At 43.6% G+C, this 12006-nt stretch overlaps 1 protein-coding gene across 1 annotated transcript in view; it reads right to left on the reverse strand.

Moving 5' to 3' along the window:
* Positions 1-12006, reverse strand: part of ARHGEF26 (Rho guanine nucleotide exchange factor 26) — a 123945-nt gene that overhangs the window by 37834 nt on the left and 74105 nt on the right. Inside the window, exons 7-9 of the mRNA XM_053657603.1 lie at positions 9821-9950; positions 6277-6351; positions 1879-1968 (exon numbers count right to left, since the gene is read on the reverse strand). Of these exons, the coding sequence (XP_053513578.1) occupies positions 1879-1968; positions 6277-6351; positions 9821-9950 (295 nt within the window). The remainder of the gene's footprint in view (positions 1-1878; positions 1969-6276; positions 6352-9820; positions 9951-12006) is intronic.

Here is a 12006-nt window from a genome sequence, read left to right on the forward strand (position 1 = left end):
TTATGCAATACATGACCTATTGAGTCTGTTTGCTTTCACTCAAGCATAACGTTTTCGATGCTCATGCACATTGTAGCATGTACCAGGACTTCATTCCTTTCTGTGACCAAATACAGTTTCACTGGATGGATATACCACATTTTTATCACTTCCCCAATTTTGTTAATGGATATCTGGGTTGTTTCCACAATTTGGCAATAATAAATAATGCTGCCATGCCCATTGATGTAAAGGGGTTTTTTGAACAACCGCCTTCAGTTCTCTCGGGTATGCACCTGGGGGGGGGGCGACGGCTGGGTCACACAGTAATTCTGGTTGGCTTTTTGAGGAACTGCCAAGCTGTCTTCTACATGCTGCATCCCGTCCTGAATAAAACTGTCTCAAAGGTCATGTTGGCTGCAACATGGCACAACTCTAAGCTACTCCAAAATTTTCAGGGAGGTTGAGGGCCCTGGTGGCAGAAGAAAGATTCTGCTGTGCTGTAACTCATGCCTGAGATCTGATGGATGGGGCTAGTGTGGGTGAAGCATGCAAAGGAAGAAGTGCTGGTGGTCCAGTCTGACGTGTTGGTGATTTTAGCCAAGCGCTACTGACGGGTGCCTTGCTTGCTGTGGGGTGACACCAGCATTTCCCAGGAGAAATTTGGTAAGTCAAGGCTCATTTTACTTTCGCTGCTGATGGCATTTCTCAATGACCAGATATATTTTCCTAAAACAATTAGAAACCAATTACAGAGAAGGACAAGATTCTTTGGGGGTGATGGGAGAAAGATGGGTTTTGAAATTGCTGTGAATTTCTGTATGAGGACACTGTAACTATTTAAAGGGTATGTATGTATTTGTGTTGGGTTTACAAGTGCCCATCATCATCTATTCTAAGCAGAATTATGGATCCTGTTTCTGCCACTAAACCTTTATAGTCAAGATGTGGTGGTGAAGAATTTACCCTGATCTACAAGCCAGGACATCAGGACCCCAGCCCTGATTCTACCACCACTCACCAAGAAAACCTGTTAACAATGAATTTTTCTTTGGGTGTTCGTTTCCTCATCTGTAAAATAAGAGGGTATATATAGCTGTACTGGTCCTCACACTGTACAACAGGCCAGTGATCTGCTCTCTGCAGTGGGCCATGAAATGCTGATCATTAACCACTGCACGATTAGGAACACTTTTACTATAAAAAAAACATGACCTGTCATTTTAAGTTGCTCAGTGAAATTCACAGGTGGTAAGACAAAATCACAATTTCGAGCATTTGCATCCTTTCAGAACTCAGCTATCCACCAACCAAGGACTGAGCGTGGCCCAGATTTGTCAGAAATTGTCACTTTCTTTTTTGTTCACCTCGTCACCTGCTCTGACAAGCAGAAACAGGCAGCGCACAGTCAATAAAGATTTATGGGAGAAAAATAAATTTGCAAAGAACAATCCACAAACAATCTTGTTTTGCAAACCAGACAAGGAGCGTCCTCATTTGATTTGGGAGAACACTGTAGTCCAGCTTCTGGGATACAGCTGGTTTGCAGGACACTTTGAGTACACTGAAGAACTCTCCTTTCCACTCTAAAATTCTATTATTTTTAACTGGCCTGTTCCCAAGTTTGGTGTCTTCCTTGGGGACGGGGGGCACAGATGCTCTAGTTGGATAACCCCCAACTCTGTGGCCTGCAGAGAGGTCACCTGGTCTGGCAGGAGCAAGAACGGAGTTGCACCCGGCATCCGCTGCTCCCTCTGTCAGCCTCTTTCTAATCAATTTATGGCCCTTCTTTGAAAAGTCAAATCCTATCCACTTTGTTGCCCTCAACTTGCCTCTCTATTTTCTGAAGACTTAAGCAAGAGCAGTAATAAATCTGTTTACGTAAAAGTGTGAGAATACCTTAATTTTAAATTCCAGCTGTGAGTTAATTGTGTACATCATTTCCGTCCTCTCCATCTTCCGGGCGCCTTCATTGCACAGACGGACCAACTGGGAAGACAGAGACATAGGAGGGCTGAGAGGTCAAGGAGAGAGACCTCACTTTCAAAAGCAGATCTCTCGCAGGAAATAATTAGCACTTGGGAAGCTCCAGAGACTCATTTCTGACAGTTCAAGTTCTGTTTTACACAGTGAAGCCTTTGTACTCAGTTAGAAATGGCATCATTAGTTCGTGAAGACAGAGGGAAAAATTATCCTGGAAATTTTCAGGGACAAATGTCCTTCAAGTGTTCCTATTCCATCACGCCCGCCCTCCACACACAGGTCCCTCCCACAGGTCAGGTCCCTGTGCTTCCTGCCCCTTCCCTCTGCCCCTCCCCCCTCCTGACCTCTACCCAAGGGAACCTCCTCACGCAGCCTCAGGGAATGTGCACCTTCCTCCTCATTTCCTAGTCTGAGCAGCTGCAGGCAGACTACCCACATCAAAGGCAAATTCTCAACAGAATGGGACGTGCAATGCATATGACCAGCAAACAGAATAATGAAAGAGGGAAGCCTTTATTCAGGTGAAACCCGATGGTTGATGATTCTTCAAGGAAGGTCAAGCTAAGGGAAATTCTCTTTAATTAGAACTAATGAATTGTCTACAACCGAAATGCATATAGTCCTTTGGTGAACCCCCGTGATGCTGTGATTTATAATAAGAAATACAGTTAGTCTCTGTTCATACTACCCAGCACATAGCATCTAAAACCCTTGTAATTTCTTAGTAGGAGCCATAGGGGCATCTTTAGTTATAATAGGATATTTATTTATAACAAGCCCATTTCAACAGCACCAGTGTTTATGTTAATGAGGTAACTTTGGGAAATCCCTTAACAGGAGATGAGGCTGGCTGACAGGGGAAGCAGCCACGAGATGAGAAAGTGGGTTCAGACTTTTAGCCCCATCCCCTAAGCTTCTCGGGGGTGGGGCAGCGGCTAGAAATCGACTTGATCAGTAATGGCTAATGATTTACTTAATCAGTCATGCCTACATAATGAAACCTCTATAAAAATCACAGTAGTAAGACATCCAGCCGAAAAGGGACCTCACCCACTTTGACAAATGTGACAAATGGCCCTGCTACATTTAGCTGCAGCAGCAAAGAGCTATCCTCTGTAAGCGTCTGAAAGTGCTTACACAATCTCTATTCTCATGGGTGAGCGGAAGGGAGATACAATCATTACAGACTGAGATCTGAACGTAAAAAAAACAAAAACCAGGGGAATCGGGAAGAGGAAGGTGGAGAAGGAGGTCTCTCCGGAGAGGTCACCTACACTGAAAGCTAAAGGAAAAGAGAGAAGGAGCGGCGGGCCAGGCAGAGGGGACACCATGAGCAAAGGGCCAATGATGGGGAAGTGCTGGTGTGCCCGAGAAAGTAAAAGAACCTGACACAGGAAGCTGACACAAGATGAAGCTAGAGAGATGGGCCAGGGTCAAAGCATGCAAGCCGGTAAGGCATCTGGACTGTAGTCTTAAGTGCGCAGAGAAGCCACCAGTAGGCTTTCAGCAGTGACCTTCACAAATGAAAGAATTACTTCCTGAGCTGGGTATATCAGTAATTTCCCTCTTCACATAACACCAAGAGACTAGGGGGATAATTCTGATATTCATGACTCATAACTAAGAAAGAAATGCTGCCCTATAAGAAAATAAGTCACTGGAACAGCTTTTCTTTACAGAGAGCCTTTTATACACTTCCAGGATCCAGGTAAGGCAATTCACTGGTCTCCTGCATTCTGCCAACCTTTCCTAAAAGTATCAGTATCGAATCAAGTTAATAATAGATACCTGAAGGACTGCAGCAGTCTACTGTAACTGGGATGCGAAAGCTTGAAAAAATTCACTACCACTCCTAGTTCAGTTCAACGCCTACCTCTCTCTTCTCTCTTCTGTGTGAATTCAACTTCTCAAGAGCAGCCACATCAAATTTGACAAATCTCTTGCATGTTCAAGGCTAAACTACTCTAGTAGCTCCTCCCAGAGACACTCCCCTCCCCGACTCCTGCAGGGAGGCAGCACAGGATTTGGGTTCCCGGAGTAGAGACCCACTGGCAGCAGGGCCGCAGGTGACTTCACACCTGTCAGGCAGTTTCTTTGCTCCACCGCTTCCCAAAGTGGGATGTGCAGACCACCGATGGGGCAAGAAGTGAATTTCAGTGGCCGACAGGTTGCCATGGTTTGAATGTTTGTATCTCTTCTGAATACAGATGTTGAAATCTTAAGCCCCAAGGATGATGGTACTAGGTATAGCCCTCATGAATGGGATTTTACATGTTTTATAATAGAGGCTGCAGAGACCCTCCTTGCCCCTGCTGTCCTGTGAGGACACAAGAAGGAGTCAGCAGTCTGGAAGAAGGTGCTCAAATGACCACGCTGGCACCTCGATCTTGGACTTTTCAACCTCCAGAATTGGGAGAAAGAACTTTCTGTTGTTTATAAGCCACCAGATCTACAGTATTTTGTTCTCAAATGAACTAAGACAAAAATAAACTTATTTTTAATGCAAAAACGTATGTCAGAAAAATAAGTAGCTCATAAATCCTGTGATTTTTTAAAATTATTGGCGAGGATGAGGATAAATAAAATTGAGCCAGTTTTAAGAAGATTCAGCAGTATTGTGCAGGAAAGTGGTACAAAGACACACCGAACTCGAAGGTGGTACACACGCAGCATCGTTAGGTTTAGGGAGCTTCTGATGCCATCATCGTCTTTGCCTCTATGCCTCGCCCACTCAGTATCCTCGCCGACTTACCTTTATTGCTTTCTCTCATCTGGATATTCCTATCAGCAGTTAAATATACCTCTATTTGTCTGGTCTTTAAACAAACAACAAAACACCCTCACTCACTTCCCTGTCAGCTGAGCTCTCTCTCTTTCCACTCACAGCCCCATTGCTGAAAGAGCTAGCTACCCTTGCTGGCTGGCTGCAGGTTCACACCCCCTACTCATCCCTTAATGCACTCCAACCTGCTCCCTCACCCGTCACTGCAGAGTCACACCCACCTGATGACAAACCCAATACACTATCGCACTTTATGTTTCAGGAGCACTGAATAGGGCTGACCTTCCTCCCACCAAACCATCTGCTATTTTGCCAGACCTTTATGGTTTCCCTCCTTCTTTGGTATGTTCTGTTTTGATTTGCAAGTTTCCTTTTCTCTAAACAAGACAAATGTTGCTGCTGTTCACGGTCGTATCTCAGACTCACTACTTTTCTTCTTCTACACACTCTTTCTGGGTATTCTCAGCCACTCTCCCCGGTTCGAAAGCCCTCCATACGCTGATGACTCCCAAATTTGTACGTCCAATTCCAGACTCTCCACTGAGCTCCTGACTTATTTATTCAGCCCATTTGGATATCCCACAGGAATCTCAATACATACCCATATCCCCAATGGAACTCATCAGCTTCTCCCATATTTCTACTGCAGAGACAAGTAAGAGCATCTACCTAGTTGCCCAAGCCAGAGGCTACATTCCTTGACCTCTGACCCCAGTATGCTCACCCCTTCAATCTCCATGCTTGCCTCCCCCAAATTATAGGTTTGCTTCTTTCCATCTTTCTGTCCTGTCGGTATGCATCATTGTCATGTCTAGCCTAATCAACTATAAAAAACCCCTCATAATTGGTCACCTTCACAACCCAGGAATTTACAGCTGCTGCATCTTAGGATGAGGTCGAGAATTCCCAGCATGGCTCCCCAGTCCTCTCTCCTAGACTTGGGACTGGGCTCTCCAGTCACATGGAGAACATTCCAGGTCTTCACATTCTCTAAACACTTTCTTGCCTTTGGGTTTCTCTCTATATCTGAGACATTCTCTTTTCCTCATTCCTGGCTTATAGCTACTCTTGCTTTAAGTTTAGCTTAAACATTACTATTTCTTCCCTGTCTTGTCACTCACCACCCTTTATTGTAATTCCTATTTACCATCCGCCTTCCCCTTTACACGGCACATTTCATGAGGGCTGGAACCACAACTGTCTCGTTCATCACTGTATTTTCAAGGGCTGGCATTATGCCTGGCACAGTAGTTGAGAGGCAATAAATATTTATTTAATGAGAGAATGAATAAACAGTTATTCAGACACCACAAGAAAATGAGATGTCTATAGGCCCTCAAAGCAAGACTGGCTGACACAGTAAAAATGCACATTTCATTTGAGTATAGCAGACATCATTTTGTTTTTCAGCTACATAAAGAATGCTGTGCAAATGGCTATGAGAATCTACAAATTTTCAGCATCAAAGCCGGATGCACTCTCTCCCTAGCTATTTGAATAGTTTCCTGTCCGATGAGCTTCTCCACACCTACCTTGCTTACTTCCTTTAAGGCTCTTTTACAAACTTCATACTTCGGAGAGTCTTTAGGTGTTTTTTGGCAGATAGTCTGCAATGAAATACAAGAAGAAAAAAATCAACTGATTTATTTTATTAAGTACAATAAAACCAATACCTAGACATAACCTCTTACTCATAGCAGATTTACCAATGCTGAACACAATACTGTGGATAGGTGTGACGAAGACAATAAAATCCAATTAGAAAACCAGGAAACGGTCATTAAATATACAGAATCCTAGGCCATCCAGGAAGTGGTTAAATAAGAGGATAGACTTTGGAGGCGGATGAACCTGACTTCAGATTTGAGTTCTGTCTCTTCCTAGGTATTTGACCTTGGGCAGGTCATGACTCCTTCCTGTGTAAGCCTCAGTTTCTTCATCGGTAAATTCAGGACAACGCCAACCACGCCACCAGGTGTGGGTGTAAGGGTTGTATGATAACACAAGTGAAGTCCTTTATAGTGTCTGGCACACAGTAGGACCTCAATAAATAACAAGATTACTTTGTCATCATCATCCTCATTAAAAATTAACTGGTTTTGTAGATGACACAATTAAATAAAAGATGAAGATATAAAGGCTGCTAAATTTTCCCTTGATATATTTATGCTGCAATTTCTGTGAGGATAAAACTGAGCTCAAAGAGGTCAATTCAAGATAAACTGAATTACCTATAACTTTTGAAGCTATAGTCATTCAAAACCAACAAAACCATTTTAATTGTTTAAAATGTTCACTCAATTAGGCTTAAATCATCTCAAAACAAGTTTAACTAAATCTCCAAATGAAGTAAAATGGAAGAGACAACATTTTAAGGACATGTACATTCTGCCTCGGTGGCGAGATTCCGATACGTGAGAGCACATTAAGACAACAGGCATCGAGCGAAGGTGGAAGGTGGCTGGGACCTAGCAAACCACTGGCACCTGAAAACAGACGAGTACCAGGCCCGTAAACCTGAGCTCAGGTGTCAGGCTGTTATATGTGGGATGTCAGAACAAACACAAGGAGAGCCATCTGTGGGTTTATATTAATGGTTCTCGGATTTTCCTGACTATGACCCACTTGACAGTGGTGTTAAATATATTTAATACCACAACCAGTACCCATACAAACAAAACTGAAATGAGTTTTTTTGAAATTATATTTAACTACATTATGAAATTCTATTTAACTACATGATGAACCAGGTACACATTATGTACTGTATGTTCTATTCTAATTTTTTTAACTGCTCGTTTTTCAAAAATCAATTTTATGACCCACTAATGGGTTTAAAAGCAGTTTGAAAAACACTGGCTTCTGTTCCTGAGAGCAGGCACATGTAAATTTTGTGCATATGGAATTTTCTAGGGAGAATGACTACAGTTTTACTCAGAATCTCAAAACGGCCTCTGACCCCAAACGTTCAGAGCCCCCTGGACAGTGAGGGAGTAAGGCTCCCACAGGTGTGTGAGATTCTGTGGGTCTAATCTATCCAGGCAAAGCTTTCAAAAGGAAGCAGAGGGAGAACGCAAGGGGCTGAGGGGTTGAGGCACATGGACTTTAAGGAAATATAGCTAAAATGCATTTTCAGAAGAAAAAAAGGACCCTGAAAATTCGTAACAAGAAATTTCACATTTGGATAGCACCCATTTCTTATTTTAAAATAGTAAAGCTTAAAATATTTCCCTGTGTAACTTTAAGGAAATATAGCTAAAATGCATTTTCAGAAGAAAAAAAAGGACCCTGAAAATTCGTAAAACACTTAATATTTTTATAAAAGCTTTATAACTCACACAACACAAACCCTTTTTTAAGTGACTCCTTACTTCTGATAAATCTTACAGAAGAAAGCACAGTACTTGCTTCTGGAAGCAAGGTTTGAAACACAATATAACTCAGCACAAGCTATTACACTATTTTATTAATTTAGTCAAGAAACATCGTCTACTGTCAGGCTTAACATTTACTATTTAATTTGTTTCCATGCCAAACGTGCAGGTACCCATTATCCTTATTTTCAGATGCAGTTAAACGTTTTGTTTCGAATCACATAGCAAGTGGCAGAGAGAGAGAGTCTGTCCCCAGATCTGTCCTACTCCGTAGCCGAAGGACTTCTCTGCACCCCGTTTCCACGTCAGAGTCCCCTCCCCCAAAGTGCTGGGGGTGATGAGACGGGGAGGAAGCCCCCTCTGGCTGGAGGGGCCCCGAGGAAGGCCCTGAGAGAAGACACACTGGGGCTAGTGCTTCAGAGATGCACTTGCTCTGCTCGTGGAGAAATGGAAGATCAAGAAGTGGAGGCCAAGAACAGTGTGAACGAGGACGCAGAGTGGGAAGGTCGGCACGTGCGTGGGGAAGGAACAAATTAGGATGAAACCTGAAAAGACACCTTTTCTAAGTCAAAACTTGGGTTTGATCACCTGGCTGCATTCTGTCCTTGATAAGGATTAATCTAAAAAAAATTAGAGAGCTAAATTTTCAAAATTCTGCCAGTTTTTCAACACTCACAAGACGTTTCTAAGTTACAAGTGGTGGATGGGAAGGGGGGTGGTAAGTAGACTGAGGTGAACTCGGAGAGCAGTGGGTGCTGGGAATTCTGAGAAGATCACTGAAGCCTCCGCAACACCACGCAGAAGAGCCAACAAAGTGACTCACTGTGAAAAGCCCAATGCTCTTTCAGAACATATCTTAGAATTGGTAAGGAGACAGAGAAAATACAATGTGTTTTGTAACCTTATTTAGTCATGATTTTTACTATATTTTTATCCTGGGTTTCAAATAAGCTAAAACTGCCATATTAACATGGTCAATTTTAAAACAGAACTATGACAAATACTCCAATCTGACCATGAACGCTCTTTGCCCCGGTGGCTGCACGGCAGCTGTGTTGGACGCCCTGTTCTGCTCTCATCGATGCCACTGCAGATCCAGCCCGTCTAGTGCGCAGGCCCCTCAGCCCACCAGCCCCCTGCTCTCCCAGCTGCGCTCTACCCCAGGCAGGCTTCACTCACTCCTCCCAGCCACTATTCAACACCAATACTTGTTTTCCTCATGGATGTTCTCTGAAATAAGAAGGAAGCTGGACTTCCACACCCACTTTGTACAACGCAAAGCAGGGGCAAGTTTATGCCTTGTGTGCTGAAGTCTCATCCCCGGGAAGCACCTTGAACACCACAGAAAAGGGGTCTTAGTGACTGACCCCAGGAGACTGAGGCCCAGAGAGATCAAATGAATTAGCTGCCCTAGGTCACAGGTCTAGCGGCTCAGCCTGAACAGGAATCCAGGACTCCTGATTCGAGAAGTCAATATTCCTGCCATTTCAATGTTGAGTAAGTCCTACAATCTAAATTCTTTAGTGACCTCACAAGCCTAAATTGAAGATGATTTCCAAAGATATAAGACAAGAGAGAGACTTTCCAACCGAACAGCACCTTCTCACTTAATCAGGAGATTTTATAGAAGGGGTTATGCATCAATTTAAGGGAAAGAAGAATGATTTTCTTAATCAGGTCCACAGCACCACTCAGGCCTTACGTCCATCAGCAGGGGAAGGCGAGTCACCCTCTGCATGGGCAGAATGAGGAACGAGATCATGGGCAGGTTCCTACAGTCTTCATGGGACTCGATTCTTGACAGCACTTCCTTGAAAGACGGGTTGGTGGCTCTGATGAAAAACAAAGAAGAAACTTCAGTGCACTATCTCGTCAAGTCAAGAAGCAGTTAGACATGGAGTATAAAATGCTGTGATAAATTCATATATTATCAATGATTTTTAAATATATGGAACAACATAATTACGTAGGTAGACATAGAAGACTTCTCTGCCTTTTACAGTAACACTGAACAGAGGATATGGGTTTAATGTAGCTGTACAAACATGCTAAGCTAGAAATTTATAGGAGTGGGAAGTAAATGAGGAGGCAATGGTATCGTGATGGTGGCCACATGGATTTCGAATGAGTACACAGACTAGACCTCGTGCCCGATAGCCTAGAAATATTCCCTAAAAAGATAACAGATGGTTTGTTTTAAGTCAATTCTCTAGCCCTAGATAATAATGTAAGAAAGAAATGTCAGACTGGATTTATTAACTAGGAGGCTTTTAGACTTTCTCAAAGCGTGTAAGACAGAAAATCTCCAGACTATCGTCAGCCAGAGTATTTCTTCTCTCCCAGTGACATAAAAACAGTAATAATACTGTCCCAACACTTTTATGGAATTTAGCAAGAAATACTGACATACATGACCTTATGTGGAACCACCCACATAAGTTTTAAGGTAGGTCAAGAGGGGATTCCAAAAAGAATGGAGCCTCAGAAAGGTCCCAAACTTGCCAAATAACAGTATTTGGTAAAGACAGAAGTCAAACCAAGTCGAACTGACTTTCAGTGGGTGCCTTCACTCCATGTCTCCTGCTCTCACCTCACTTCACCCCGAGAGGAGCTTCTGGGACCCCCACTGGGACTTGCAGAGGCAGGAGGGATGGTCCCGCGTGTGGCGTCGCCACGCTGAAGGGCAGGGACCAGGCCAAGAGGCAGAGTAGTGGCAGGTGTGACCTTTTTACATAGATACCTTTTTTTTAAAATTAAATAATTAAATGATTTGGTTCAAGTCTGCTAAAAATAAATTAGGAAATACCCAGAATAGCAAATAAAAAAATCACAGAAACATTTGAATCGCATTTTCTCAAAATGTGGAGTTTTAAGTTTTCCTTCCTGCTAGTTTGAAATGATTTTTAGGAAGTTAAAAGAAAAAGAATCATATTCAAAACCACTTGCATCTTTAAATCACTTAGTCTCCCACCCCCTCCCAAAGAGTCTGAGTAAAGAGTCTGGAATGGGTGCTGGGCTCTGTGTTTGCTTGTTTTCAGATTCCCAGGAGTTTCCAAAGTGCAGCTGAAGTTGAACGTCACTGTCCTAAAAGTACATTCACAGCAACTGCGACAAAGCTCCTGAAAACAGCTACTGATTTCCCAGGTGAAAGCTCAAAGGATGGCATCATTAAGCTAATTTCAATAAAACCTTAATTTCTTAAGAGTTACATAACATACAGCACTTCCTACTCACATTTTTTTTAATTCTGTAAAAAAAATGAGAACAAGTTCAAATTTAGCTCTAATTTCAGGCTCTGTTTTCAAACATGTAACTTGCACGTTGTAATCGCTACAGAGCAACTGTGGCATCAGCAGTTCTCGGCAGGGGTGGGGGGCATGAAAAATGAGGGGCGTGAGTTCCCCACAAGGGACATTCAGCAACGTCTGCAGGCATTTCAGCTGTCACAGCTGGGGTGAGAGCGTGCTGCCAGCATCTTCTGGGCAGGGCCAGGGGTCCTGTTGAACAGGCTACACCGTGCGGGACGGTCCCCACAACACAGAGATACTCAGCTCCAAACATCAGTAGTGCCCACAAACCCTGCTTTGTTCTGGAAACCTCATTTGGAGTTGGCAGTGGGATTTCCCAACTTCCTATCCAAGAGTTTCACGAGGATGGGGAGGGGGAGGGGGCATATCAGCCCTTTCTCACCAACAAGGGAGCTGCTTCTCCAAGCAGCCAAGAGATGATCGCTCGTCACCAAGCCCGACCTCTCCACAGGCTCCCACACATCGCAGAGAAGTGGGCCAGACTTCCGTGCAAAGTTCCCAAATGCCACAACCCATAGGAGGGGACAGGAACGGTCACAGCCAGGAGGCCCCAAACTGAGTTTACAGTGGTGCACAACTG

The sequence above is a fragment of the Artibeus jamaicensis genome, unplaced genomic scaffold, assembly GCF_021234435.1.
Source record: "Artibeus jamaicensis isolate MK-2021 breed Jamaican fruit bat unplaced genomic scaffold, CSHL_Jam_final scaffold_474, whole genome shotgun sequence".
NCBI lineage: Eukaryota > Metazoa > Chordata > Mammalia > Chiroptera > Phyllostomidae > Artibeus > Artibeus jamaicensis.